Source organism: Anolis carolinensis, chromosome 3 (assembly GCF_035594765.1).
Source record: "Anolis carolinensis isolate JA03-04 chromosome 3, rAnoCar3.1.pri, whole genome shotgun sequence".
Classification (NCBI taxonomy): domain Eukaryota; kingdom Metazoa; phylum Chordata; class Lepidosauria; order Squamata; family Dactyloidae; genus Anolis; species Anolis carolinensis.
Genome location: NC_085843.1, coordinates 60817850 through 60845799, shown reverse-complemented (window position 1 = coordinate 60845799; position 27950 = coordinate 60817850). Strand labels below are relative to the sequence as shown.

The 27950-nt window shown below is 39.4% G+C and overlaps 1 protein-coding gene and 1 long non-coding RNA gene across 6 annotated transcripts in view; one reads left to right on the top strand and one right to left on the bottom strand.

Annotated features, from left to right (window-relative positions):
• The window catches only part of gbe1 (1,4-alpha-glucan branching enzyme 1), a 267486-nt gene extending 265064 nt beyond the window's left edge, over positions 1-2422 (bottom strand). For 2 of the 4 annotated variants that reach the window (XM_062974981.1, XM_062974983.1), the window contains exon 1: positions 2042-2420. In XM_062974981.1, the coding sequence (XP_062831051.1) occupies positions 2042-2136 (95 nt within the window). In that variant the 5' untranslated portion in view covers positions 2137-2420. Of the gene's footprint in view, positions 1-2041 lie in introns of all 4 variants that reach the window. The other 2 variants (XR_010004154.1, XM_062974985.1) reach the window with 2 other exon arrangements.
• LOC103278379 (uncharacterized) lies at positions 1672-26349 on the top strand. Of its 2 annotated transcripts, XR_010004156.1 has the most exons (4): positions 1672-2073; positions 13907-13985; positions 16957-17076; positions 18756-26349. It is a non-coding gene; the product is annotated as an uncharacterized LOC103278379 (long non-coding RNA). The 2 variants fall into 2 exon arrangements; XR_010004155.1 differs by lacking the exons at positions 13907-13985; positions 16957-17076; positions 18756-26349 and adding an exon at positions 3617-4018.
• Positions 26350-27950: the final 1601 nt, after the last annotated feature.

Genomic DNA, 27950 nt, shown 5'->3' with positions numbered 1-27950 from the left:
CGAAGAGCCGGCGTTGTCCGTAGACACCTCCAAGGTCATGTGGCCGGCATGACTGCATGGAGCTTCCACCAACTATTAGTACAGGTTAAACATCCCTTATCTGAAAAGCTTGTGACCAGAAGTGTCGTGAATTTTGGAAAACTTGTATTTGCATAATATATACATAATGATATAGCCTGAATATGGAATCCGTCTAAAGACTAATACATACAGCCTGAAGATAATCATATTTAATATTTGTAATAACTTTGCACATGGAACAAGGTGTGTGTACGCTGAAGCATCAGAAAGCAAAAGTGCACGATTTCAGAGTTTGAGAGTATTTTGGATTTCAGGGTTTTGGATAAAGAATGCTCAGTCTGTAAACCCACCTACCCACCCCCCAAAAAATCTTTAGATTTGACCTATGAGCATGTAGGCTTTTACAACAGCTGTAGGCTACCCTCATCTCTTTAATTCAAAGTTTTGGTGACACAGGGCACATTTACACTGCCACATGCTGTTGTTTGCCACTGCATTACATGGTCAGTGTACACCAGGCATGGGCCAACTTCGGTCCTCCAGGTGTTTTGGACTTCAACTCCCACAATTCCTAACAGTCTATTGTCAGGAATTGGGGAAGTTGAAGTCCAAAATACCTGGAGGGGCGATGTTTGCCCATGCCTGGTGTACACTCATATAAGGTAAAGGTTTTCCCAATATGAAAACAGAGTCAAGCCAAAGAGCTGGCATTGTCCGTTGAGGCCTCAAAGGTCATGTGGCCAGCACGACTGCATGGTGCACCGTTACCTTCCTGCCAGAGCAGTACCTATTGATCTATTCACATTTGCATGTTTTCGAACTGCATGTTGGCGGAAACTGGAGCTAATAGTGGGGGTTCACCCTATTTCCAGATTCAAACCAGCGACTTTTCGGTCAGCAAGTTCAGCAGCTCTGCGGTTTTACCTGCTGCACCACTGGGGGTCATATGTACACTCATATATTGCAGTTCAATTGCATTATATGATTCTAGACTGGACATATAATGCAGCATGTTGTTGAAGGCTTTCCTGGCCGGAATCATTGGGTTGCTGTGAGTTTTCCGGGCTGTATGGCCATGTTTCAGAAGCATTCTTTTCGTAAAGGATGGATTGACACTTTCGGATTGTGTGATTTTTAACTGTTTTTACTTGCAATATTTTAATCTGTTTTTACTTGGGATGTTTTAAACTCTATGGGTTTTGACCATCTTTAACACTATGGTCATTGTTTGTATATTATGTTGTAAACCACTTTGGGTCCCCTAGGAAGGTATATAAATGATTTCAATAATAAATAAATAAATGCCTGCCATAGATGCAGGCAAAATGTCAGGAAAGAATGTTTCTGGAACATGGCAATACAGCCAGGAAAACTCACAATATGCCATATAATGCAGATTCAAACTTCACACCGAGGCACTGTAGATGGGGGTCCTTGAGCGGGGACATCAATATTGACAAAATTCGAAGTGAAATCTCTCAGGGTACCTCTCTCAAGGAACAGCAAAGCCATAAGGCGGCCACTTAGGGCTGGAAAACCCCACAGTGCCTTTCAGCGAGGGCAAAGCTCGGTGAGGGCAGCCGTTTGGCTTCACCGCACCCTACAGAGCCTGCGCGGAAGAGTTCCGCCTCCATCCACCAATCAGAAGCGTACTCCGAGGAAACACACAGGGGAAGGGAAGGGAGCCAGATCAGGCATGGGCCAACGTCGGCCCTCCGGGTGTTTTGGACTTCAACTCCCACAATTCCTAACAGGAATTGTGGGAGTTGAAGTCCAAAACACCCGGAGGGCCGACGTTGGCCCATGCCTGGGCTAGTGTCTCTCCAAATTACAACTCCAAGGGTTCCATAACAGCAGGGTAAAAGCGATGTCAAAGTGCATTTACTTCCACAGTGTAGATGCAGTCCCGGGAAAGAAGGGAGAGAGGAAAAGAGGGGACTGCCACTACGAAGGAGGAGGGGGTGCAAAGCTACACGGGTCAGGTGCGAAGCGTGTGGAGGGGCGAGCACGTGTCGGTTACCTGCGCTGGAAGTCTTGCTCAAAGGGAGCCAGGTAGGGGTCTTTCTCCAGCAGGCGCTGCAGCTCGGGCACCAGGGACCCCATCAACGCAGCCATCGAGCAAGAGCAGCTGGAGCCGAACTCAGCTGCCTCACTCCCTGCCTGCCTCCCCTATAATATACTCTGAAACGGAGGGTGGGGGTAATTGCACCTCCCAGGCGCCCTTGGCCTTTCTTCCGCCCCTCGCGATAGGGCCGCACTGGGTTCCGCCCACCCGGGAAGGGGATTCGGCCGGGGAGGCAGAGGGAAGCGGCTGGGGCCTGCCTTCCTGGACCTGGCCGAGAGCGAAACCAGCCGCTATTCCTAACTCTTGCTGCAACTCGGCAGTCCCAGCGCCTCTTGGCCACGGCGCATGCGCGAGGGAGCGAGCACGCGCACTGGCGCGTGCTCAAGCTCCTACTCTCCCTGCTCCCTTTCTCTTCCATTGCCGCTCCAGTAGTGAGGATATTTGGTTTCCGTACAGGAGAATGACTACACCAGGCATGGGCAAACATGATCCCTCCAGGTGTTTTGGACTCCAACTCCCATAATTCCTAACTACTGGCTGTTATGAATTAAGGGAATTGGAGTCCAAAACACCTGGAGGGCCCAAGTTTGCCCATGCCTGGACTATACTGAAGAATTAATGCACTTTTTATCACCACTTTAACTCCCATGGCGCCTTACTACGGTATGGGATCCTGGGAGTTCTGGGACTTGGGTCCTTATTATTTATTTATTTATTTATTTATTATTTACTACATTTATATGCCGCCCTTCTCACCCCAAAGGGGACTCAGAGCGGCTTACAAATTACATTCACATGCAATACATTATATTATTGGCATAGTACAATACTAGCATTAAATTACTATATTGTACTATATCATTACATTATAATATTAGTAATAGTACATTTAATATATAGTATATCATTAATATTATTAAATTGTCTTATTATCAGTATTATATCGTAATACATTATAATATTATCAATATTATATTACTAATATTATTAGTACTTATTACTAATATCTTGCTTTCCCCCCTCAATAATACTTTGGGTATTATTATTTAATATATTAATCATTAATATATTAATAATTAATTAATAATTTGATATATCAATAATTATTATTTAATATACTTACAAGCATATCTCAGAGTAAAAGAGAAAATTCAAATAATCTTCTCTTTTGGGTTGTTGTGAGTTTTCTGCGCTGTATGGCCATGTTCCAGAAGCATTCTCTCCTGACGTTTTGCCCACATCTATGGCAGGCATCCTCAGAGGTTGTGAGATCTGTTGGAAACTAAGCAAGTGGGGTTTATATATCTGGAAAATCTAGGTTGGAAGAAAAAACTCTTGTCTGCTTGAGGCAAGTGTGAATGTTGCAATTGGCCGCCTTGATTAGCATTGAATGGCCTTGCAGTTTCAAAGTCTGATTACTTCCTGCCTGGGGGAATCCTTTGTTGGGAGGTGTTAGCTGGCCCTGATTAATTCCTGTCTGGAATTCCTCTTGTTTTCTGACTTATTTTTTATTTACTATCCTCATTTCAGAGTTTTTAAATACTGGTAACCAGATTTTACCTAAGCAGTTCAAAAACAGCTTAGAGTTGTAAGCAGAGAAATGAGGTACTGCAAATTGCAGGGGAGGTATTTTACGACACCATAAAGAACAAGACCAGAAATGCAGTGACCAAAAGGAAGGAGAGAGTCCTGATGGCTCTTTGTCATAGACAGTGGAGCAACAGCACCCCCCGTGACTGAATCCAAGCTCAACCTCCAAGGCACCAAAAACTGGACTTCAAGACAACATACCTACTTTCTGTCTGTTCTATTCTGACCTGTCTGTCCAAATGGCATTGAATGTTTGCCGTGTATGTGTACTGTGATCCGCCTTGAGTCCCCTAGGGAAAATAGGGAGGAATATTAATAAAGTATTATTATTATTCATTCTCACAGTTTACACCTTTCTGTTGAAGTTGTCCACATGCTTGTGGATTTCAATGGCTTCTCTGTGTTGTCTGACATGGTGGTTGTTAGAATGGTATTTCTGTGTTCTCAAATATTATGCTATGTCCAGGTTGGTTCATCAGGTGCTCTGCTAAGGCTGACTTCTCTGGTTGGGTTAGTTTGCAGTGCCTTTCATGTTCCTTGGTTCGTGTTTGTGCAATGCTGCTCTGTTTGGTGGTCCCTATGTAGACTTGTCCACAGCTGCATGATATATGGTAGACTCCTGCAGAGGTGAGCAAATCCTTCGGGTCCTTTGCTGAATGTAGTATTTGTTGGATTTTCTTAGTAGGTCTGTAGATAGATTGTAACAATAATATTTTCTCCCCAAGGGGACTCAGAGCAGTTTCCAACAAAATAGCAAAATGCCAATCATTCCATTCTAAGACAGACAAACAGCAAATCGGAACAAAAACAGTGGATAAAACAATCTCAATATGAACTTGTAAAACTAATCAGATACCAAAATTGAATTTAAATAAACATAAAATAACACATCACACACATTTTTCACATTAGAAAACTTGTAAGTTAAACTAAGATGGCATGAAAAACGTAAAAAAGGTTTAAGGCAAAGGTTTACGGCAAAATAAACTCAAAGCAGAAAATAAAAATGCACAAGTTAAAGCCAAAAACATGGACACTAAAATTAAACATAAGAGTGTTACAAATAAATAGTTACATTATTAATTCTATTTATTTTTATCCTGCTTTTCTCTCAAATCGGGACTCAAAGCGGTGCACAACATGTGAACAAACATTATACAACATAAAAATAATTCAAGACAATATCTGTAATAGAGAAAATGATAGCAATATGAAATTGCTATGAAATGATAGCAATATGAAATAGAGAAAATGATAGCAATATGAAATTATAAAACCATGACATAAACAAACTGACAGAAAAACCGTTTAAATATTCTCAAGTCAAAACGCGATCTAAAAACCATACCTTTGGTCGTAGTCAAGTCCATTACGAAATAGCACATTGCATATGAAGGTGTAGTGTCTGTCATGCTAATTATCTCCTTCAGGGAAGGCCTGCTTCCATATGAATGGTTTAACTTGGTTTCTAAATGAAATTGCTATAATGAGGAAAGTTTGGAATAACCATGCATAAATTGGATTTTTGTATGGTTGAATGCACGGCTTATAAGTAAGGTAGCTGGTGGATTTGGATCTGATGGATTTTAATAAGAGCATTTTTAAAGGTAGATCCCATAAGCCTGAAGTCTCTCAACCACTGATGTAAACTCTATACATTACTGTCAGAACCTGAAAGCAACAAATTACAAATAGGAGTGCTACTTATACTACATTTATCTGTATGCCATTTTTTGTATTTCAGGTAACATTTGTCTTTTATTCCTAAAACATAGCTTTATCAACCACTACCGTGTCTCCCCGAAAATAAGACAGTGTCTTATATTAATTTTTGTTCCCAAAGATGCACTAGGTCTTATTTTCAGGGGATGTCTTATTTTTCCATGAAGAAGAATTCACATTTATTATTGAACAAAAAAATGAACATTTATTTTATACTATACAGTAGTTGTCATCACAAACCAGCATAACCAGGCAAACTCTGAATCCTATCAAGAATTTCTTGTTACCACCATTATTTCAATGTACAACAATCTATGGTATGTACTTTTACCAATTGTGCATGCTCTGGTGTTCTGTTTGGCAGACATGCTTCCAAACACAAACTTTGCTAGGTTTTACTTTCAGGGGAGGCCTTATATTTAGCAATTCAGGAAAATCTCTACTAGGTCTTATTTTCAGGGGGTGTCTTATTTTTTGGGAAACAGGGTAGGTTGCTGTGAGTTTTCCGGGTTGTATAGCTATGTTCCAGAAACATTATCTCCTGATGTTTTGCCCACATTTATGGCAGGCATCCTCATAGGTTGTGAGGTCTGTTGGAAACTAGGCAAGTAGGGTTTATATATCTGTGGGATGTCCAGGGTGGGAGAAAGAACTTCTGTTTGCTTGAGATAAGTATGAATATTGTCTGCTTGAGGCAAGTGTAAACCATTTTTATAGCTTTAAAATTTCAAAAATAGTGGTAAAGAAAATATTAATGGCAGATTATTAATAAAAAAATGACATCAGCCTGGCAACTTTTTTAAATCATGTATTTTGTTTTAATAAAGTTTCCAGCACTGATGAGTTTTAGGAGTCTGCAAGAAGATGCAGGGGACTTTCCCATGCTATTCTGATAGGCTGGTCCATCACAACAGGTGCTTTCCAATACATCCAATGACTTTTGAAAGTACTGTAAGAATAAGATGGTGAGTAGACTAGCGGACCAAAATAGAAATGGAAAGTCCCTCTCCTCTTCCTGACAAACATGTGACAGACCTAAAGGCACAGGCCACCACAAAGGTTACATGGAAAATGTTACTTTTTTAGGATTAATATTTCCTGAATACCCAATACAGTACAAAATGTACATCTACCAGTTTCACAACCACATGGTCTTGATGGAACTAATGGATCACAGCTGGAGAAACTGAAGTTTGAGACAATTCAGGAGAATCTGAAATGCTGTATATGAACAAAGAGTAGATGTCTTGGTGATTTTACTTTATATCAATGTGGGTGCCTGGCAGGTAGGTTTATATATTTAATAAAATACCAACAGAAACTATCCCTAGCATTAAGGCTGCAATCTAATATACACTCATTTGGGAATATTCCCCCCTGAAGTCAATGTGTAGGTACATATTGGATAACATTTTAAATCTCCCCCTTCTTCAGATTCCATTATTTTCTATTTCCTTACCACTGCTTGCTTCTTCCCTTTACAAGACAAATTGATATATCCAAGTTCATGCCTACCATTTGTCTCATGAAAATATAAGCTCTAGTCTCCAAATACTGGTAGTCATTAAAATGTCAGAAGACACTCATTTTGTTGTTACTCTAATGGTAAAATGCCATGAAGTTTCATCTTTGTTGTTACTATATCGAAAAGGAATTTGACCCTGTCACTTTGGCTGTTTCCTTGGCTTAACCAAACCTATATTTTGACTTCATCAGTATTCATAGGTGTGAAAAATTCAGATTTCCTTTATGTCTCATGTGTGTGCATTAAGCAAAAGTATGATGATATAACTCATAGAGAAAACACAGAATAGTAATCTGTTGTAGTTTTTGCTAAGGTGGGTAAAGAGTTTGATACAGCAAAAAAAGGAAATGGAATATACTGGAATCAGGAGCCCAAGCAATGAAAAACCACACATTTGAGGCCAAAATATATGGAGAAACAAAATTAAGAAAGTTGGGATTTTTTCATCCTCTTCCAATCGCTGACTTTTTAAGAGCAATAAACTACGTTGTGTCAAAAATTGTTCAGACAGTATTTTGACAGATACAGTTTCTTACTTTGGGAAAAGAAAGCAAAGCAAACACACACATTTAGTGCACAGTCTTACAACTGTATACCTAGAAATAAATCCCACAGAGTTTAGTGGGATTTGCCTATACATTGACACAGTTGCACTGTTAACCAACGTATGTTACAATACTGCCACATATAATTTATTCCGAAGTAAATACTTTGATATGTTTTACAGGATCATTTCACTACATATAAACTTTAAACATATGAATATATGAAATCGATTACAGTAGAATTTAAATGACAGGATGTTTAAGTTAAATATGAAGTATAGAGAAAAAGTGGTTCTTCAAGCATCAACCACTACAATAGGGTTCCTTTGGAGTAAAATGTTCATGTCATGCTTAAACAGAATCTAGGTGAAAATTCTCATTTAAAATAGATGTTAGCATGTGCTAAGTAATCAATAGTGGAATTGTGTTTTTGAAAGATTTGTTAAGATTGCAGATATAGGACTATTTATCAGCAACTGTTATGATTAAAAAATCAGAAGAAAACAGAAAACTAGGACATAGAAAAGCAATGTGCAGAAACTAGACATCATCTTGAAATACAAATATATATAATTGAATACTAAAATTAGGGTTGTTCATGCCATCAACATTCCAATTTCGATGAAATCTTGAAAGTGAAGGAAGCTGGTAAAATAAAAAGCACTCATTTGAAATATGCAGGTGAAAAGTTCTCCAGATATCATAGATTGCTAAAAAGACAAATAAATCGATCCTAGAAGGGTGAACTTTCCTTAGACGCCAAGATAACAACTGAGACTGCTGTACTGAGACATGTAATGAGAAGACAATGATGCTTGGTAACGTAGAAGACAGCAAGTAAAGAGGAAGACTGCATTACACATTGATAGACTTAATCAAGGGTGCCATGGTCCTGAGTCTGCAAAACCTGTCAATGATAGGGTAACTTGGAAATTCCTCATTCATAGAGTTAGCACAAGTCAAAGTCAAATTGATGGCACTTACCAACAATAACAAAATTATGATGCATGGCACATACTTTCTTTCTCTTTATATATAATATGTTTAGAGAATTATATTGTTAGTTTAGCAAGCCTCTTTGTCTCTGCCTAGGTTTCCCATAATCCCTCTTAGGGCACCTGAGAGAAGTGCTGCAAAGTAGAAAAAGATCTAAAAAACTTTACAGCAAATACATAACTGTGGCAGCCTCTCTACTTGCAAGAACATTTTCTCCTGGAGACAGGGGTCTTCCTTTCTCCCTGTCCAACTGATCATAAGAAAGGACTGAAGTTTCCCTTCCAACTGTTTGGAACTGTATTATATGGTCTGCGTAGACTAATGCAGTTAAACTGCATTATATGAATTTCAAACTGCATTATACAGCAGCTTAGTTGGAGCCTATGAGGGAGGTTGGCCGAGTGGGTGAAGGTGGTGGTGAATGCCTCCCTTTGGGAAGGCATATTTCTAGCGAGCCTTAAATTGGCTGTGATCAAACCGCTGTTGAAGAAGCCATCACTGGACCCCACTCAATTGGAGAACATTCGGCCTATTTCCAATCTCCCCTTTTTGGGCAAGGTTGTGGAACATGTGGTGGCCGCACAACTCCAGGCATTCTTGGTAGATACCGATTATCTGGATCCGGCACAGTCTGGCTTCAGGCCGGGGCATGGTACCGAGACAGCCTTGGTCGCCTTAGTTGATGATCTACGCCGCGAGCTGGACAGGGGGAGTGTGTCCCTGCTGGTTCTGCTGGACCTCTCAGCGGCCTTCGATACCGTCGATCACGGTATCCTTCTGGGGCACCTTGCCGGGATGGGGCTCGGAAGTACTGTTTTGCAGTGGCTCCGGTCCTTCCTGGAGGGTCGGTCCCAGATGGTGTCCTTGGGTGCACCTGCTCGGCCCCACAACCATTGACTTGTGGGGTCCCGCAGGGTTCAGTACTGTACCCCATGTTGTTTAACGTTTACATGAAGCCGCTGGGAGAGATCATCCGGAGTTTCGGGGTGTGGTGTCATCTGTACGCAGATGATGTCCAGCTCTGTCACTCCTTTCCACCTGTCACTAAGGAGGCTGTTCAGGTCCTGAACCGGTGTCTGGCCGCTGTATCGGACTGGATGAGGGTGAACAAATTGAAACTTAATCCAGACAAGACAGAGGTCCTCCTGGTCAGTCGCAAGGCTGAACAGGGAATAGGGTTACAGCCTGTGCTGGATGGGGTCGCACTCCCCCTGAAGACGCAGGTTCGCAGTCTGGGGGTTCTCCTGGACTCATCGCTGAGCCTGGAACCCCAGGTCTCAGCGGTGGCAGGGGGGCCTTCGCACAACTAAGACTTGTGCACCAGCTGTGCCCATTCCTTGGGAGGTCTGACTTGGCCATGGTGGTCCACGCTCTGGTTACATCCCATTTGGACTACTGCAACGCTCTCTACGTGGGGTTGCCTCTGAAGACGGCCCGGAAGCTCCAACTAGTACAACGGGCGGCAGCCGGACTAATAACTGGGGCGGCTTACAGGGAGCGTACCACCCCCTTGTTAAGCCAGCTCCACTGGCTGCCGATATGCTACCGAGCCCAATTCAAAGTGCTGGTTTTGACCTATAAAGCCCAATCTACTTGTCCAAACGCATCTCCTCCTATGAGCCAGGAAGATCCCTGAGGTCATCTGGAGAGGCCCTGCTCTCAGTCCTGCCTGCCTCACAAGCGCGGCTGGTGGGAACGAGGGACAGGGCCTTCTCGGTGGTGGCTTCCCGGCTGTGGAACACCCTCCCCAGAGATATACGACAAGCCCCAACCCTTTTGAGTTTTAGAAAAGCCTTAAAAACATGGCTTTGTGCCCAGGCTTTTAACGAATAAATGATAAAGACGACCCAGATTGTTATATGGATAAAGTTGGAGGATATTGGACGAACGGATATTAAGCATATGTTTTATGTTTTATATTTTATACTGTATTTAATTGGTTGTAATATATATTTTATATGTTGTTGTTTTTAATGATGTATCGGCATCAAATTGTTGCCAATTGTACGCCGCCCTGAGTCCCTCCGGGTGAGAAGGGCGGGATAGAAATATTTGAAATAAATAAATAAATAAATATGAGATTCCATAACTTATAGAAAGTGAAGAGTGTAACTCCATCTGTATTTTCTTTGTATCAGTCTTAGAGATAGAAATAAAGACTGCCAGCTGGCTAGCTGATTGTTTAGGACAGTGGTTCTCAACCTTCCTAATGCTTTGACCCCTTAATACAGATCCTCATTTTGTGGTGACCCCAACCATAAAATTATTTTTGTAGCTACTTCATAACTCTAATTTTGCAACTGTTATGAATCTTATTGTAAATATCAGATATGCAGGATGTAGTATTTTCATTCACTGGACCAAATTTGGAAGGAAGGTGAAAGGAAACAGTGATGGGGGAGATATGCCCAATTAAATGCACAATTCCAGAGGTTAGCCAGAAGAGACAAGGAACTATTTTTAAACAAGCAATGCATGGAAGTGGAAGAAGAACTAGAATAGGAAGGACAAGATACCTCTTCCAGAAAATCAGAAATATCGGAGGTAAATTTTAGGCAAAAAGGGGCATGATCAAAAACAAAGATGGCAAGGACCTAACAGAAGGTGAAGAGATCAAGAAAAGGTGGTGAGAATATACAAAAGATCTATATAGGAAGGATAATAATATAGAGGATAGCTTTGACGGTGTGGTGAGTGAATTAGAACCAGACATCCTGAGGAGTGAGGTTGAATGGGCCTTAAGAAGCATTGCTAATAACAAGGCAGCAGGAGACGATGGGATCCCCGCTGAGTTGTTTAAAATCTTGGAAGATGATGCTGTCAAGGTGATACAGCAAATATGGAAAACACAAGATTGGCCATCAGATTGGAAAAAATCAGTTTATATCCCCGCACCCAAAAAGGGAAACGCTAAAGAATGCTCAAACTTCCGTACAGTGACACTTATTTCCCATGCCAGTAATCTAATGCTCAAGATCCTGCAAGGCAAACTCCAGCAATACATGGAACAAGAGTTGCCAGATGTCCAAGCTGGGTTCAGAAAAGGCAGAGGAACCAGAGACGAAATTGCCAATATCTGCTGGATAATGGAGGAAGGTAGGGAGTTACAGAAAAACATCTATTTCTGCTTTATTGACTATTCTAAAGCCTTCGACTATGTGGATCATAATAAACTATGGCATGTTCTTGGTGGTATGGGGATACCAAGTCACCTTGTCTGTCTCCTGAGAAATCTGTATAAAGACCAAGTAGCCACAGTAAGAACAGACCACGGAACAATAGACTGGTTCAGGATTGGGAAAGTAGTATGGTAGGGCTGTATACTTTCACCCTACCTATTCAACTTTTATGCAGAACACATCATGCGACGTGCGAGGCTTGAGGAATCCAAGGCTGGAGTTAAAATTGCTGGAAGAAACATTAACAACCTTAGGTATGCAGATGATACCACTCTGATGGCTGAAAGTGAGGAGGAGCTGAGGAGCCTTATCACCAAGGTGAAAGAAGAAAGCGCAAAAGCCGGGCTGCAGTTAAACATAAAAAAACCAAGATTATGGCAACCAGACCGATTGATAATTGGAAAATAGAGGGAGAAAACGTGGAGGCAGTGACAGACTTTATATTTCTAGGTGCAAAGATCACTGCAGATGCAGACTGCAGCCAGGAAATCAGAAGACATCTACTTCTTGGGAGGAGAGCAATGACCAACCTCGATAAAATTGTGAAAAGCAGAGGCATCACACTGGCAACGAAGGCCTGCATAGTTAAAGCAATGGTATTCCCCATAGTAACCCATGGTTGCGAGAGCTGGACCATAAGGAAGGCTGAGCGAAGGAAAATAGATGCTTTTGAACTTTGGTGCTGGAGGAAAATCCTGAAAGTGCCTTGGACCGCAAGAAGATCTAACCAATCCATCCTCCAGGAAATAATGCCCGGCTGCTCACTGGAGGGAAGGATATTAGAGGCAAAGATGAAGTATTTTGGCCACATAATGAGAAGACATGAAAGCTTGGAAAAGATCATGATGCTGGGGAAAATGGAAGGAAAAGGGAAGAGAGGTCAACCGAGGGTGAGATGTATGAATGGGATCCTTGAAGTGACTGGCTTGTCCTTAAGAGAACTGGGGGCGGCAACGGCCGACAGGAAGATCTGGTGTGAACTGGTCCATGAGGTCACGAAGAGTCGGAAACAACTACGCGAATGAAGAAGAAGACCTGATATGCCCAAATTTGAATACTGGTGGGGTTGGGCGATTGTTTTTGTCATTTGGGAGTTGTAGTTGCTGGGATTTATAGTTAACCTGCAATCCAAGAGCATTCTGAACTCCACAAATGATAGAATTAAACCAAACTTGGCACACAGAACTCCCACGAACAACAGAAAATACTGGAAGGGTTTGGTGGACATTAATCTCGAGTTTTGGAGTTGTAGTTTTGAACATTGGTGGAGTTTGGAGAAAATAGAACTTGACATTTAGGAGTTGTAGTTGCTGGGATTTAAAGTTCACCAACAATCAAAGAGCCCCTTGAACCCCACCAACGATAGAATTGGGCTGAGACCATCAGAAATATGTGTTTTCTTATGGTCTTTGGTGACCCCTCTGACACCCCCCTCATGAGCCCCCCCAGGGGTCCTGACCCCTAGGTTGAGAAACTGCTGGTTTAGGAGATCTGTTGGCTCTGGATTATAAGGAGCCCAGTTGGTGCCAGAGAGCAGATGTACATCAGCTCCATCTGATTTCAGTTGAAGTGATGTAAAAAAATTTTCTTTCCTCTACCCTTTCATAAATTATTGTAACCAATAAAATATGTATTTTCTACCCTCAGTGAAGAAACACACTGCATTTTTTGGAAATAGGATCACAACCTCACTCTGGACTTCCCCTGATGAAAACATCTGTTTATTTATTCATTGCATTTTATTGAAAACTGGAAGCAACCCAAAATTCACTTTCTCTTGAGACCAAAATTACACAATGAAACAAGGCCTATTTCTTTGTAGTGAAAAGTCATGGTTATTGGAGGTTTCCATGAGCAGTAAATCACATCCTTTGACCCAAGGGGTCTAGAACCACAGAAATGGAACCGAAGACAGCATGATTCTCTACTGTGGTATGAAAACTATGTGGAGGCAAGTATTATGCCAAAGATACCTCTGATGCTTGCAGCAATAGTGGGATGTATCCCAATACATCCCTATAGCCTAGTCATAAAGATGTAGTGAGTGTCCTCAACCTAGCGACCTTTGAATAAATGACAGGCTTTGACATATGGGATTTTATCAGCATAGTTAAATAGTATCAGCAAAATTGCCCACATAAGATAGACAACACTAGTTACTTATTAATGCATCAAGTATTTTTTCCTTACAGCACACATACAGCTGGCGCACAAGTTTTAGTTGTGCAAATAACACAAATAAAAAAATATTCTTTTTTTCTAGTACGTGTCTCCTATTTGATATAATCTTGAGGACCTGTCTGCATTCGTTATTTCAAGAGAATAAACTCATGCACATACTGGTAGGTATTAGTGTATTAGGTTTATTTTAACATGTACATTCCTGGACACACCTACATATGCCTATATATGGAGTTTGTGGAGTCATCAGTTGACATCTTGTCTTTATTTGGGTTACTAGCATATATACCTGGTATTGCTTGGATGTAGTTAGGACTGATGCCCGTCTACTTTCTTCCTTCTCCAGTTCTGAGAGGGCCTACCTCACAATGTTAACATATAGCAACAGTGGGCAGGCTCTCTTTGTGGCTCTTTACTTCCTCCCTCCCTTCCTCTCATAACAATCAGCTTTCTTTCTCAGTGGTATCATAGAGGGCCATTTTATCTAGCAACAGCCAATCCTTCACCTAGCAGCTGCCAATCAAGTGACATCATAAAGGACCGCTTCATGTAGAAACAGATAAACACATACATCCACACATGTTTTGATTTTTACATACAGAAATATATATTCTAGACATATGCAAAAGTATGAAAATTTGGTGTAAACACAGGCTACTGAGAGATGTAGTACAACATCCCTGTTTACTTTCCATCTATCCTTTGCCTATAGTGTAGCATTTATTTATTTATTGCATTTCTATACCATTTTTCTCACCCCTGGGGGGGGGGATTCAAAGTGGTGTACAACATAATAATTGGCAAAAATTCAATTCCACACATACTATAAAAGCAATACATAATGTATCTAAATCAGTAACATTTAACTATGAATTTAGAACCATTAAAACTATAAAAAAAATCAAACATGGACATAAAACATATTAGACATTTTAGCCATTGCACTATTCCTGTGGTTATCACTTAGCTGCTACACTAGTACTAGAACACCTGCTTACGTAACCAGGTTTTGAATTGTTTTCTGAACACCAGAGTTCTTCTGAGTGATGGTGGTGAACATAGGTTACTCATTCCAGGAGTAAATTCTTTTTAATTCAGGGAACTTTTATCCTTGCCTTATCTTGTCTCCTCCCACCCACAGCAGCTTTCATTTTATCTCTGCTCCTTAATTCAAGGTTTCCTATCATTCCTTGATGGGGAGCCCACCCACTGCTGAAGCACAGAGAAAAGCAATTCCTGCCATCATCCTGTTCTTTGGGGTTGCAGTGTGCAAAGCTGAAGTTTCACATTTTGTGCTTTGCTCTTTGTCATTCTGAGACAGTTCCAGCAGTTCACAGCATCATTATCAGCTATCTGGTGTAAACAGAGGAGACAAATTTATAAATCAGCAGCAGCAATTTGTAAATGAACAACAGGGACACTGCTAAGAGCGTTGGACCCCCTGGAGATGTAGATTTTCAGCTCCTGCTTTTAGCAATATCCAGTAGGCAGCCATTTCAAACGTTCAGACACTGGTACTTAATAGTCATTGTAAGGTGGGTAAATATTGAACACACTTTTAAAAGGAATTAGTCAGTAGCCATTTTCAGAATTTTTTTAAAGCAAATTCCACAAATTGATTTTTCCCCTTTCTTTGATTGGCTTCAGTTTTACTTGGTGAATACATAGATAGATAGATAGATCTTGCTTGACCGTTTAACTTAAACTACTTTACACACACACTTGCATAAGTCTTGGGTAACTACTCCATGCAAGTAGTGAAATGGGTCCTGCCTCCAAAAGCTAATGCCACAAAAAATTGTTCATTGAGTTACCCATGGACTGCTTTCTTTTTACTGATATATGTGACACGGCACAGGGCTGAGGATAGCTCAATAAAGGAATACATTAATTACATTCAAAGCTTGTGAATCTGTCACTCCTGGCAGCATGGTACACCTTTTTGCCTTATCCAATTTTCATTTCACCTAGATGGAATTGCGTTTCTTGGTGATTAAAATTGTAGCTGGTAGAAATATAGAAGGAGGAAAACCACATTTCAGTCTGTTATATGCTCTGCTTCAAGGGAGTTTTTCCTTATAAAAGAACTATATTAGATATTCTGGTCCCTTTTTAAGCATATAATTAATTCCTTGCATATTCCAGATGCTTGCTTTTAATCTTCCCATTACTTATATTTCATGCATCATATTTCAGATAGAATCTATCATTCCTCTTCTACTTGTCTGACACTTCTTCACCCTGTAAGAATTATTATTATTTATTCGATTAGATCATCTTAACAAAAGAAGATGACACATACATATGCTCTTCTGGATCAGGTCCTGAGTGAGGAAAGGTTCTCTATCTTGCTGCATTACTGTATCATTTATATTCTGCCTGATGAAAGCATTCTCTGGGTAGCTTGAATAAGATATTTAATACAAAAGTCAACAATAAAACTAGAAATGTAAACAAATGGCTTTATGGGAAAAGTCTTCTCCCTAATCTAAAACAACTGTGAAGTAGACACCAGACCTGATACCATGTCATGATACCATTGGAAATGAAACCATACATGTTCTAAGAATATACAATTGGTGTTCAAATCTAATAAGAGTTATCTTGTATTTCACAGCTAGGGAAAACTAGAATCTTGTTCCCTTTCCTACATATAAAATGAAATCACAGTTCTGTTCCTATCTGGAGGAGGAGAAGGAGGGGACATATACACATTTTCTGCACATTAATAGATTATGGCGATCTTGGAACCAGAACCAAGAGGTCCTACAACAGCGGGATCCTGTTTTGAGGGTTCTGTTTGCAAAAGAAAGCACACTAGTGATATTTATTAAATATTTACTAGGAAATAAACATAACTAGCTACAAAAGAGCTTGCATTTGAACAAGCATGCTCAAAAATGAGTGGCAGCCCATTTTTATTTATTTTAAACAGAAATGCACAGAAGTATACAAATATGAATAACTTTCAGCATGTCATGAATGCAGATGCTATCTAAAGAATACCTCCCAGAAATATATCATATTGAGGCTACTGGGTGATAGCCCTGATCTAAGAGTCTCGGGAGAATAGCTAGGTAATAATATTTTTTAGATTCAGAATTGATAGTAAATTCTTCCTTGGCTTTATAGGGGAAAGCTAGTGAGTTCTAATGATTATCTGCAGTCGAATAGACACCACAGTAAATCTTCCAGCTATTTCAAAGACGTTCTCAAGATTACAGCCCTGGCATAGGACCTTTAATGCTCTAGGTGAGTAACCTAGTTTGTTTTAATCAAGATTCTATTTGCCTGAAGTTCTGCACTGAATTTTAGAATAAGTGCATTCAGAAGAACCTTGCCTTTGGCTCCTCTCTGTTGTCTGTAGTGGTTTAGTCTTCATTTATTTTTTGTTGCTCATTTGTAATACATACACATCAAGAGCAGCAAAAGAAAACAGACAGAAAAGAGGGTCTGACAAGATGATTTAAGCATGCTTGTCCTAGTGTCACTCCTCACCCCAACCTACTTTTCTGCACAGCGCATGTAGCTGATGGCAGTCCTTCACCAACTCAGTACAGCACACCTTCTGAAGTACGATACATTTTTCCACTCAGGTACTCACCTGGGGCTAATTGCTGCTTGCCTGAGGCAAGCAGATGAGTGGCAATTTACAAACCGGACATCTTTCAGACCCTGTATGAGCTTGCTTTTTAGAAGTATCTAGCTTCTGGGACCATCTGTGCCCTACATCCTTGAGAACTAGTTGTTGTTTTTTTCTAGTCAGCCCTCTGTGGCAGTTTTATTAGGGATGCTAATGTACAATGTCTTTTATATGGAAAATATATCCAAAACAGGAGAGTATGTTTTTATCTGGTGGCAACAGGATGGAGCAAAAAAGTATACGGCTGCATAGCAGGGATTAATTGTACAGATGTATTTATCACTGGCAGTCCTGCCCCGACCCAAAAAAATTAATGAAATCCCAAGCCACGCTTTCATGGAGTTTTGTACAACGCTCCCCAGAGTACTGATTTAATGTAGAAAAGTATAAGACTTGCCCATTCAGTCCATTATGATCTGTTGTATTTTAGGTCTAAATGGTGTTTTTAAAGTCACAACACGCAATCTACATTAAGCTTTCTTTCCCCAAAAAAGTTGTAATGAAGTGGTTCTCAACCTGCAGTCCCCAGATGTTTTTGATCTTCAACATCCAAAAATCCTAACAGCTGGTAAACTGGGTGGGATTTCTGGGAGTTGTAGACCAAAAACATCTGGGGACTCCAGGTTGAGAACCACTGTTGTAGAGGATGAACAGGATAAAAGATGCTGGTAGGAAAGATTGCCAGTGCGAAATGTGTCCTCCAAGGTCTTATTCAGATTCTCATTCTGTTCTAATATATCTCCTTATTTATCCAACTGTTTGTGGTTGAAGTATTCAATATGTAGGCCCTTTTCAACTGTTGGGCTTGAAGATATATTGTGAAGATGGTATTCACAAAGAGATGGCTTGCTAGCAGTCTCATCCAGGTAGATGCATTCTGTTCTGTTGGCTTAGAAGGCCAGAACAGCTGTTTGACTTAAAAGAAGATATTTTGGATGACTGCTTACTTGGTCAAGACTTTTGTAGCTATAGAGAAATGGGCACCAAAAGATGTCTCAGCAGCTCAGCTAGAAAGATCCAAAACTATATACGAGGTGGTTCTCAATCTGTGGGTCCCCAGATGTTTTGGCCTACAACTCCCAGAAATCCCAGCCAGTTTACCAGATGTTAGGAATTCTGGGAGCTGAAGGCCAAAACATCTGGGGACCCACAGATTGATAACCACTACACTATATGGTGATTTCATCTTTGCTTAACACAGAAACCGTCAGGAAGAAAGAATGTGGATGTATAACTGAAAGAGAAAGAACATCTCAGAAAGGAATTTTGTACATATTTATTCTTTCAGAAAGACAGCTGCACGAAGACTTGATGTTGACATACAGAAACACCTGTCATGTTGTCCTTTATTATATAAATATGTATGTATATTATGCCAAGTTGGGGTTAAAAATGCATAAGGTTTTTCACAAGTATGTGATTTGAATGTTGAATATTTTACAACTGAACAATCAGGGATGATACATTCTTATGTGAAGAGCAAATCCTATTAATCCTATTCATAAGCAATTTATTAAGCTCAGAGAGAATCACAACACGGGAAGCTTAGTGAGTGCCTTGTTTTAACACCTAGAAGAGACACAGTTATCAAACTGTTCTTATAAGTATCATGCTGAAACTTAATAAACTGGGCCAAACAATTCTAGGATCGAACTGTGTTCTTAATATATCAGCAGGAAAACCCCCTTCTACATACTAGTCTTGGTTATAAAAATGACCTTTGGGGTTTTTTTTTTTTGTAGTAGATATAAATAACATCTCTAAATACAAACAGACACGTGATAGCTGAATGGTAGAGCACATGTTTTCCATGCAAAAAATCCCAGATTCAATCCTTGCAATCCAGATATGACCCTCTGCCAAATTCTGGAGTGGCACCTCTATGCAGTGTATGGTATATTTAGTTCAAGAGATCAACAATGATACTAAGAAGCATTCATATTTTTTTCTGTAAAAGTGTGTTTTCACACTGTCAATTTGTGATATGTATTTGCTTCTGCTTAATGCTGGGATGTAAGATGGACCCAGATATAGACAGAAAACATAACAAAAGCATTTAGCTTCATAGGTGACTATGATGCTTTCTAAGCAGATGTTTGAACCGAAGGGACGGGTAAGCAATTTTTTTAAAGTTAGCTCTCAGAAACAATATTTTGGCTGCTCATAATACACATGTGTTGTTATTTGCTGTTTGGTTTTAATTATGATTTACCACCATATATGACAGACCCTTCATAACTCCTGTCATCAACTGCCCTACTTAGGTCTTGCAAACTCAAGGCCATGAGTTTCCACACAGTCAAACTCTTTTCTTACTGTCTTCTACTTTTTCAAGCACTATGGGCTTTTCCAATAAGTCACATTAAATCATATTATGTCCAAACTATAACAGCCTAAGCTTTTCAATCTTCACTCCAATGAGAATTCAGACTTCATTTTCTCTAAGACCCATTCATTTGTCCTGCTAGCAATCCAGGGTATCCTTAGAATGCTCCTCCAGCAGTTCATTTCAAATGAGTTGATTTTCTTCCTGTCCAACTTTCACAGTCGTTTATAGAAATCCTAGCCTGGATGATTCTGACTATGGTTTTTCCATATGCATAATACACATGCAGTTGGCCCTCCATATCTATGGATTCTGTATCCACCCATTCAACTATCATATAATCATAGAATAATAGAGTTGGAAGAGACCTCGTGGGCCATCCAGTCCAACTCCCCGCCAAGAAGCAGGAAATCACATTCAAACTATCCATGGCTTGAAAATATTAAAAAAGAAATCCAATAAAGCAAACCTTGATTTGCCATTTTGCATTAGGGACACCATTTTCTGAGACTTGAGCATCTACAGATGATTAGTATCAGAACATTTTGAAAAGTAAAAGTTGAGAACCACTTTTGTATGGAACTTATTGACCTATATAACCATTATTTGCATCCCTGAATCTGAAATGGTCATGCTTGCTCCAGGATAAAGACTAATACACTGAAGACTGAAGAGCAAAATAGAAATGGGGACCAGCTATTTTACCTGGTTTTGACATTGTGGTATAAAAATTTGACTAAAAGTATGTCGTGTCACATAGCTACCACTGATCCCTGGACAAATAAAGGGAAGAAAGAAAGAAAGAAAAATAAAGAGAGGGACATTTTTGTATGCTATAAATTTTGTTAATGTTTAATAAAATGAATTCACCATTGCTTCCAGTAGTAGAAAATCTTGAAAGACAGGGAATTTTGACAGTTTCCCTCAAAGTGTACCCATCCAGTACTACTTCCGTTAGGTGGCACAAACTCTGTCTGAATAATCAGGAACATGCTGAAATGTCTGAGAAGCCTACATAAAAAACTGTGCAGTTTATTCTTTATGTTACACATATCACAAATGTAGAATCCCTGTTCTAGCAGTTGTAAGTGTGCACATGTGTCAAACTCAAGACCCATGGGCCGAATCCAGCCTGCCATGTCATTTTATGCTGCCCTCCAGATGTTGGACTCCAACTCCTGTATTCCTCATCATTAGACATCTTAACTAGAGCTGATGGGAGTTGTGATACAGTAACATCTGGAAGGTTGCAGTTTGTTCCATTTAGTCAGGATAATGGGGTTTTAATTTAGATAAAGGGCTTGTGGATATGATGTCTAACTTTGGAATGTCCTTTAACCTTTCCACAACTTCAGAGCCACAAATGATGTTGGGTTGCAATTCCTATTACCCAGTCTGCATGGCAGATAATCAAAAGTGATGGGAGTTGTCATTCACCAACATCTGGGGACCCAAACTGGATAGAAGCTAAAGAGCACCAACCTGTATGTACTCACAAATTCCCTCTCCATGGATTCAACAATTCTTTGAAGGCAACCAAAAGGCTTATTTGGTCTTCAATTTGGCATTTGACACTCTTGGTTTCTAGCTTGTCATTTTGAAAACACAATTAGAGTAGTATACTTTGCTTCCTGAAAAGAAAAAAAAATGAGAGGACCTCACAGGCATGATGTTACAGAATATTTACATGATCTTCCAAGCCACGTGATAAGACAGGACCTCCCTCCACCACCTGAGGGCAGCAGACTAACCTAGGACAGGATTTCTTAAACTTTTCCACTTAAGACTCCTTTTGGCCCAAACTTTATGTGACCTCAAGTATATAGGTCACCTATATACCTATATAAAATAGGTATAAAATCTAACATTCACTGACAACAAATCAGCATGAGCAAGGCTTGCTAAACAGGCCAGTTTCCTTTTTATAAAGTACATCTCAAGCATCTTCTGCAGAGTCTATTGTAAATGTCTAAAACAGACACCAAATGATGTTTAGAAAAACATTCTGAACGTCAACATTGAGCTATTGTAGGACAGGACCAAAAATTTAAGAAGCACTGGCCTAGGACACCAAAAATGAGGGGACTATCACCAGGCCTGTTCCCACATCTGCTAATTGAAATAGTTGCCTAACTCATTCTTTCATGTCATTGGAAGTAGCAGCCATATTATGAGTGGAAGAGGCCTTACTGCGTGAATAGAAGCAACATAATACTAAAAGATTCTCTTACAGAATCCAAAAATTCACTACCTTTCTATCTGGTTAGATTATATCACCCTCGATTCCAGCATCGCTCCAAAAATTTAAAATTATTCTTAGTCATTGAAGCTGGCACTCTATCAAAGTGTGATATAATACCAGAAAAAAAGTTGATACATTTCTTAAGCTCGTATTTCACAACTACATGTAGGCAATGAGTTTCAATTCTAACAAGATGATGTGAGGCAGTTAATTTTAGAAACATGATTTTAAACTGATGCCAAGTGAAGGCTGCCCACTGAATATCCTTCTGTGTAACTATGAAAGGCATGGGAGCCCAGCACTCATTTACATCTGGCCAGCCTCCTGAACCCAGCAGTAGCCTGGAGATCTGTGGAATCCCCTGCTCATGTTAAAGGGCACTTGGCTTGCATCCATTTATTATATCCCCTAAAATAGGTACAACCACAAGTATCTTGAAAAGATGGTAGCTATGGATGGAAGGCTGCCCTCATTATCAAGAAAGAGAACTTTATCCTTAAGTACGATTTTCCCCTTTTACATGTTCTGGAACTAAGATCAAATAATAGGTATTTGTTATAGGGCAATGGCCTGTAGCAAATTAAACACAGTTACCAACCTTTTGTTCTTCTCCCGACATCTTCAATTCAGGATTTTCATTGAGTTCCAACTCCATTCTTTTATTTTTTTTCCCCCTAGAAGTTTACTTATAATCAAATGAAATATTCAGTTGCATGGTTAGCATAGTTAAATTCTGCCCTGAGGATGGTGAAGCCATTCTGTGGTTTGATTCCCCAGCTCTCCCTTATGCTGAGAATCATTTACAAGCAAAAAAAAAAGTACTCAGTGGGGAGGTCAGGGTCACAGAGTCCAGCCATCAGCTAGCCTGGACTTCAAAAGAACAGTCTTACGTTACTCTTGCTGCTACTGAAGATGATTGCTTTAAATTATTCATAGCAATATTCAGCACAGTATAACATTTTAAGCTCCCATACCTTCCTCGAGCTGCTATGCCATGAAAAAGCAACCACAAAATAAGTATTAACATGAAAAAGGGCACACTTTTTAAATACAGAATACCTCTCTCGTTATATCATTGTGATCTCCAGGTAAATAATGACATATAACCCACTACTTTTAGAGGGATTTAGTATTTATTGCATAACACCTACATCTTCTGAGTGGACTGGATGTTTTAAAAATGAAACACCTACCCAAATCAAAATTGATGCTTTGAATTTTGCTTCCCTGGCTGCCTCAGCTGAAACAGTAAATATAGTAAATATTTAAACAAGGTAACTATCCCTTTTCAGAGCCAAGCCTTTTCTGTTCTTGTTAGAGATTTAATAAATTTATAATCACAATCAGATTCCATGAACCTTGAGTCTGATTCTACAATCACAGAGAGGACAATACAGTTTTTCCACAGGCAATTAGCACCACACGTGAAACAGCATCCATAAGGCTTCCTTGCCCACTCTTTTTGGCTAACCTTTAGCAACTTTCCCAGTGCAATTTTCTCAGCCATTTTATTTCAAGCCATCTTCTGTACAAAATCCCAACTATCTAACTCTTTCCAGAGACAAATGTTTCTACTGTTCCAGCAGTAGATGGGGAGATGTGAGTATATGGATGAACTACATAGAAACAGTAAGCACAATACTGTCAAATGTAAGTTGGAGGCAAGTGCCAGGTTGATTGAATACTGTTAAGTTCAAAAAAGGAAACTTCTCCAAAATGAGGGAATGGGTAAAATGGGAGTTAAAAGGAAAGGTCAAAAAGGTGAAATCTCTCTCACTATGTTGCCTGGGGGCTACTTGAAACTAAATTAAGAGAGACTCAGCTAAAATGCCCAGCATGGATCAGAAACAGAAATACAGAATCCAAGAGGTCAGCAGCATGGCTAGCAAGCACCATGAAGAGCAAAAAGGGAATTTGAGGAGCATATCGCAAATAGCATCAACCCTAACAATAAAGTGTTATTTAATTGTTTCAGCAGGAACATGCCAAGAAGTGAGACAGGTGGATCACTGAAAGATAGCAGATTTAAAGAATTCCAAAGTAAGATAAGAGATTATAGAGAAGGTGAAACTTTTCATCAGTCTTCATTGCTAAATGTGTATGGAAAATAGTCATTAGTGAAATGTAGAACATATTGCCGGAGGGGGAAATGAGGAGGTAGTGTGATGCTGAGAGGAAATTTTAGGCCACATAAAGCTAATTGAATTGCCCACTCAAGGACATAGCTACCCAAACAAAAGTTCTAAAAGAACTCTTATGTGAAAATTATACATCAGCATTTATTTGTAACATATCACATGAACAATCCAGAGGACTGAGGAGTGTCCAGTTTAAAATTTATTTCTAAAAGTTATTTTGTGGAAGGATGGAAATACTAAAAATTAAAAGAGTCCTTCTCCAAAGACAATGAATAAATAGTTATGGGATAAAATAAAAAGTATTCCTATGGACTCAGTGCTGATTAAGGAACAGGAAGAATAACATAAAAATGAACTGTAATTTCTCACAGTGGAGAGAGGTGAACCATGGTGTCCTTTACGGATCTGAATTAAGACTTGTGCTTTTTTATTTGTTTATAAATGATCTGCATTTAGGGTGAGTAATGGAAAGATCAAGTTTGGGATGAACTCAAAAACCATCATTCAGAAAGAACTCAAAAACTCTCTCTCTGAACTGTGAGAATGAACATTAAAACATCATGTGATATGCAGTGTAAGCAACTGTAAAGTAATAATTGTTGCTCGGAAAAATGCTAATTATACAAATATCCTGAACAAGAAAGGGATTTTCAAGTTGTAATAGAAAGCTTAATGAAAATGTTGAGTTAGTGTGTGGCTGATGCAAAAAAAGGGCAAATTCCACATACAACACAAGGGGGAGGAGGTATAAAAATGGCAAAGTCTCCCTATTCATGTCTACAATATGACCACATGTGAATTGCTGTGTACTGTTCTAGTCTCTGCAACAGAAAAATGTTATTGTAACCTTGGAAATGTTCAGAAAGAAGCAACCAAAATAATCAAGGGACAAGAATGACTCTTCTAGAAAGAAATATTACACCTCTGGGGAATCATTTAGTGTGGAAAAATGAGCTGAGGAGACAACAATAAAGGTGTGTGATGTAGAGAAAATGGGTAGTAGTTTTTCTTCCTCTCTTATAACCCTACATTCTGAGCCACCAGGAAGTAGTTTTCCATGCAGCACATAAACTAGAAATTGCTGCCAAAAGATGTAGTGGTGTCTACCAGTTTGGCTGGTTTTAAAGAAGAATTATATACATTAAGGATAGAGCTATCAATGGCTGCCATTCAATATAGCTATGTATCGTTTCTAATATACAAGACAGTATGTTTCTTTGTAGCAGCCACTATATGACCAAAAGGCCAGTGCTTCTCACACTATCTGATGTGATTTGTTTTGTTTTGTTTTTTTACAATGTGCCACATAGAAGCAACATAATAGTTGCCATTGGCTACATTGTTTCTTTTTCCTGTAAGCTTGCCAAATTGGCAACCAATAGAAACCTCCACTATGAATAGTAGTGCAATAGACAACTGGCTACTATGTGCTGAACCAGATATGCTTTTGGCCTAATTGCTTTATGGCTTATGTGATCTTATGACTGTGCCACAAAATACATTTTACAACAACTATGACTATGTCTATAAATATATTCATAGTTGGCTCTTATGAAATTTATTTATTTCTCATGTCAGAAGCAAACCGAGGGTACAAGTTGTAATGGATTTGCAAACATAGAGATTTTTTTAAGAAAGAAAAAAAACTTGGCATTAATACTAAATATCTTTTGCCCAGTAGCTGGCCACTTGGAGTGCCTCTGGTGTTGCTGTTAGAAGATCCTCCACTGTGCATGCAGCAGGGCTCAGAATGCATTGCAGTAGGTGGTCTGTGGTTTGCTCTTCTCCACAGTCGCATGTTGCGGACTCCACTTTGTAGCCCCATTTCTTAAGGTTGGCTCTGTATCTCGTGGTGACATTCAGCGCATTCCAAGTTGCTCTTATGAAATAAAGATGTATAAGTGGAAAGTATACATAAACTGGGAGAGTTTTATTTTTCACAAGTAGAGGACCTTCAGTGGAAACCCCACTCTTCCCCAATATCCAAGTGAGAACTGACCTTTTCCAATAGTCATGGGATGCCAAATGACTATTGGTAAGGATGGGTAGAAAACTGTATGAAATATCATTTGAAGAAGACTTGCTCTGATATCTTCTTGTGTTTGGATACTGCTGCTTTGGCTATTTGAACAGTTACACTTTTATTTGAAACACAGAAATAAAAGAAATTATAATAGATGCTTTCCATATAGCCTAAGACCATCTTTGGTGGAGATGTGATAGTGATGCTGATGTAATAAGGGTTTTTTTTTTTTTAACGTAAGCTTGTCTACATAATCTGCAACAGGGGACAAGTGAAGTAAAATGTTTCCTACCATGTTCTATAGTCAACATGTTATAATTGCCTGGAACATGTCATCTTCATTTGGGAAGGCATTGGCTTCATCTTCCACAATCAATTTCAAAATTCACCCAACAGTGTTATATATTTGTCATGCAATATTTTTAGATACATACATTTTAGATTTTAATTTACTTCTATAGAAGAGGCATACATAATAGGATATTGATAAACTAGAACATTGCTAGAGGAGAGTAATCAATATGGTCAAAAGTCTGAATGCAAGCTCTTTGAGGAACAGTTTAGGGAACTGGGTGCATTTAACCAGGAGAATAGAAGAGCTGACCTGATAGCCATCTAGATGAAAGGGTGTTATACAGAGGAGGGAGCATGGCTCAAACACAAAGACATGGAGCAATTAATTCAAACTACAGGAAAAGAGATTCCACCCAAACATTAGAAAGAACTTCCCAACTTCCGTATATACTCAAGTATAAGCCGACTCGAATTTAAGCCGAGGTACTTAATTTTACCACAAAAAACTGGGAAAGCTTATTGACTTGAGTATAAGCTGAGGGTGTGAAATGCAGCAGCTACTGGTAGATTTCAAAAATAAAAATAGATTACATTAATTGAGGCATCAGTAGGCTAAATGTTTTTGAATATTTACCATATTTCAAAGAGAAACAGTAAACTAGCTCTATAAGTGGAAAAGTAGGGTCAACAAACACAATATGGTATTAACAATGAAATAATAATAATAATAATAATAATAATAATAATAATAATAATAATAATAATAATAATAAATTATTTGTACCCCACCCTATTTCCCCATGGGGACTCAAGGCAGCTTCCAACATAGTAACAGGCAAACATTCAATGCCTATATAAACAAAAAAAAACCCCAACCATACAAATTTTAAACAAAAGACAATACTAAACATTGTACAATAAGTTAAAATAAACAGTTGCATTAATTATCATTAAAAGCACTTAAAAAACCAGCCGACGTAAAGTGTCATATCAGTTCCCTCTCGCCTTCTCTCAGGCTCCTCCTATTGATGCAGCCTAGAACTGCATTGGCATTTTCAGCTGCAACATCACACTGTTGGCTTGTGTTCGCCTTGTGGTTGACTAAGACTCCTTTAATAAAATCCTAGAGTTGGAAGGGACCTCTAAAAACTATCTAGTCCAACCCCTTTCATTCTGCCTTCGTGAAGGGAAAGCACAATCAAAGCACTCTCGACAGATGGCCATCCAGCCTCAATAATAATAATAATAATAATAATAATAATAATAATAATGTTGGAAGAGATTGCATAGGCCATCTAGTCCAACCCCCTCCTGTCCATGCAGCTAAAGCACAATTAAAGCACCCCTGACAGATGGCCATCCAGCCTTAATAATAATAATAATAATAATAATAATAATAATAATAATAATTCCTCCGCTCACTACAAGGCCTCTTGCTGCCAGCGCAGGCCCCTCGCAGC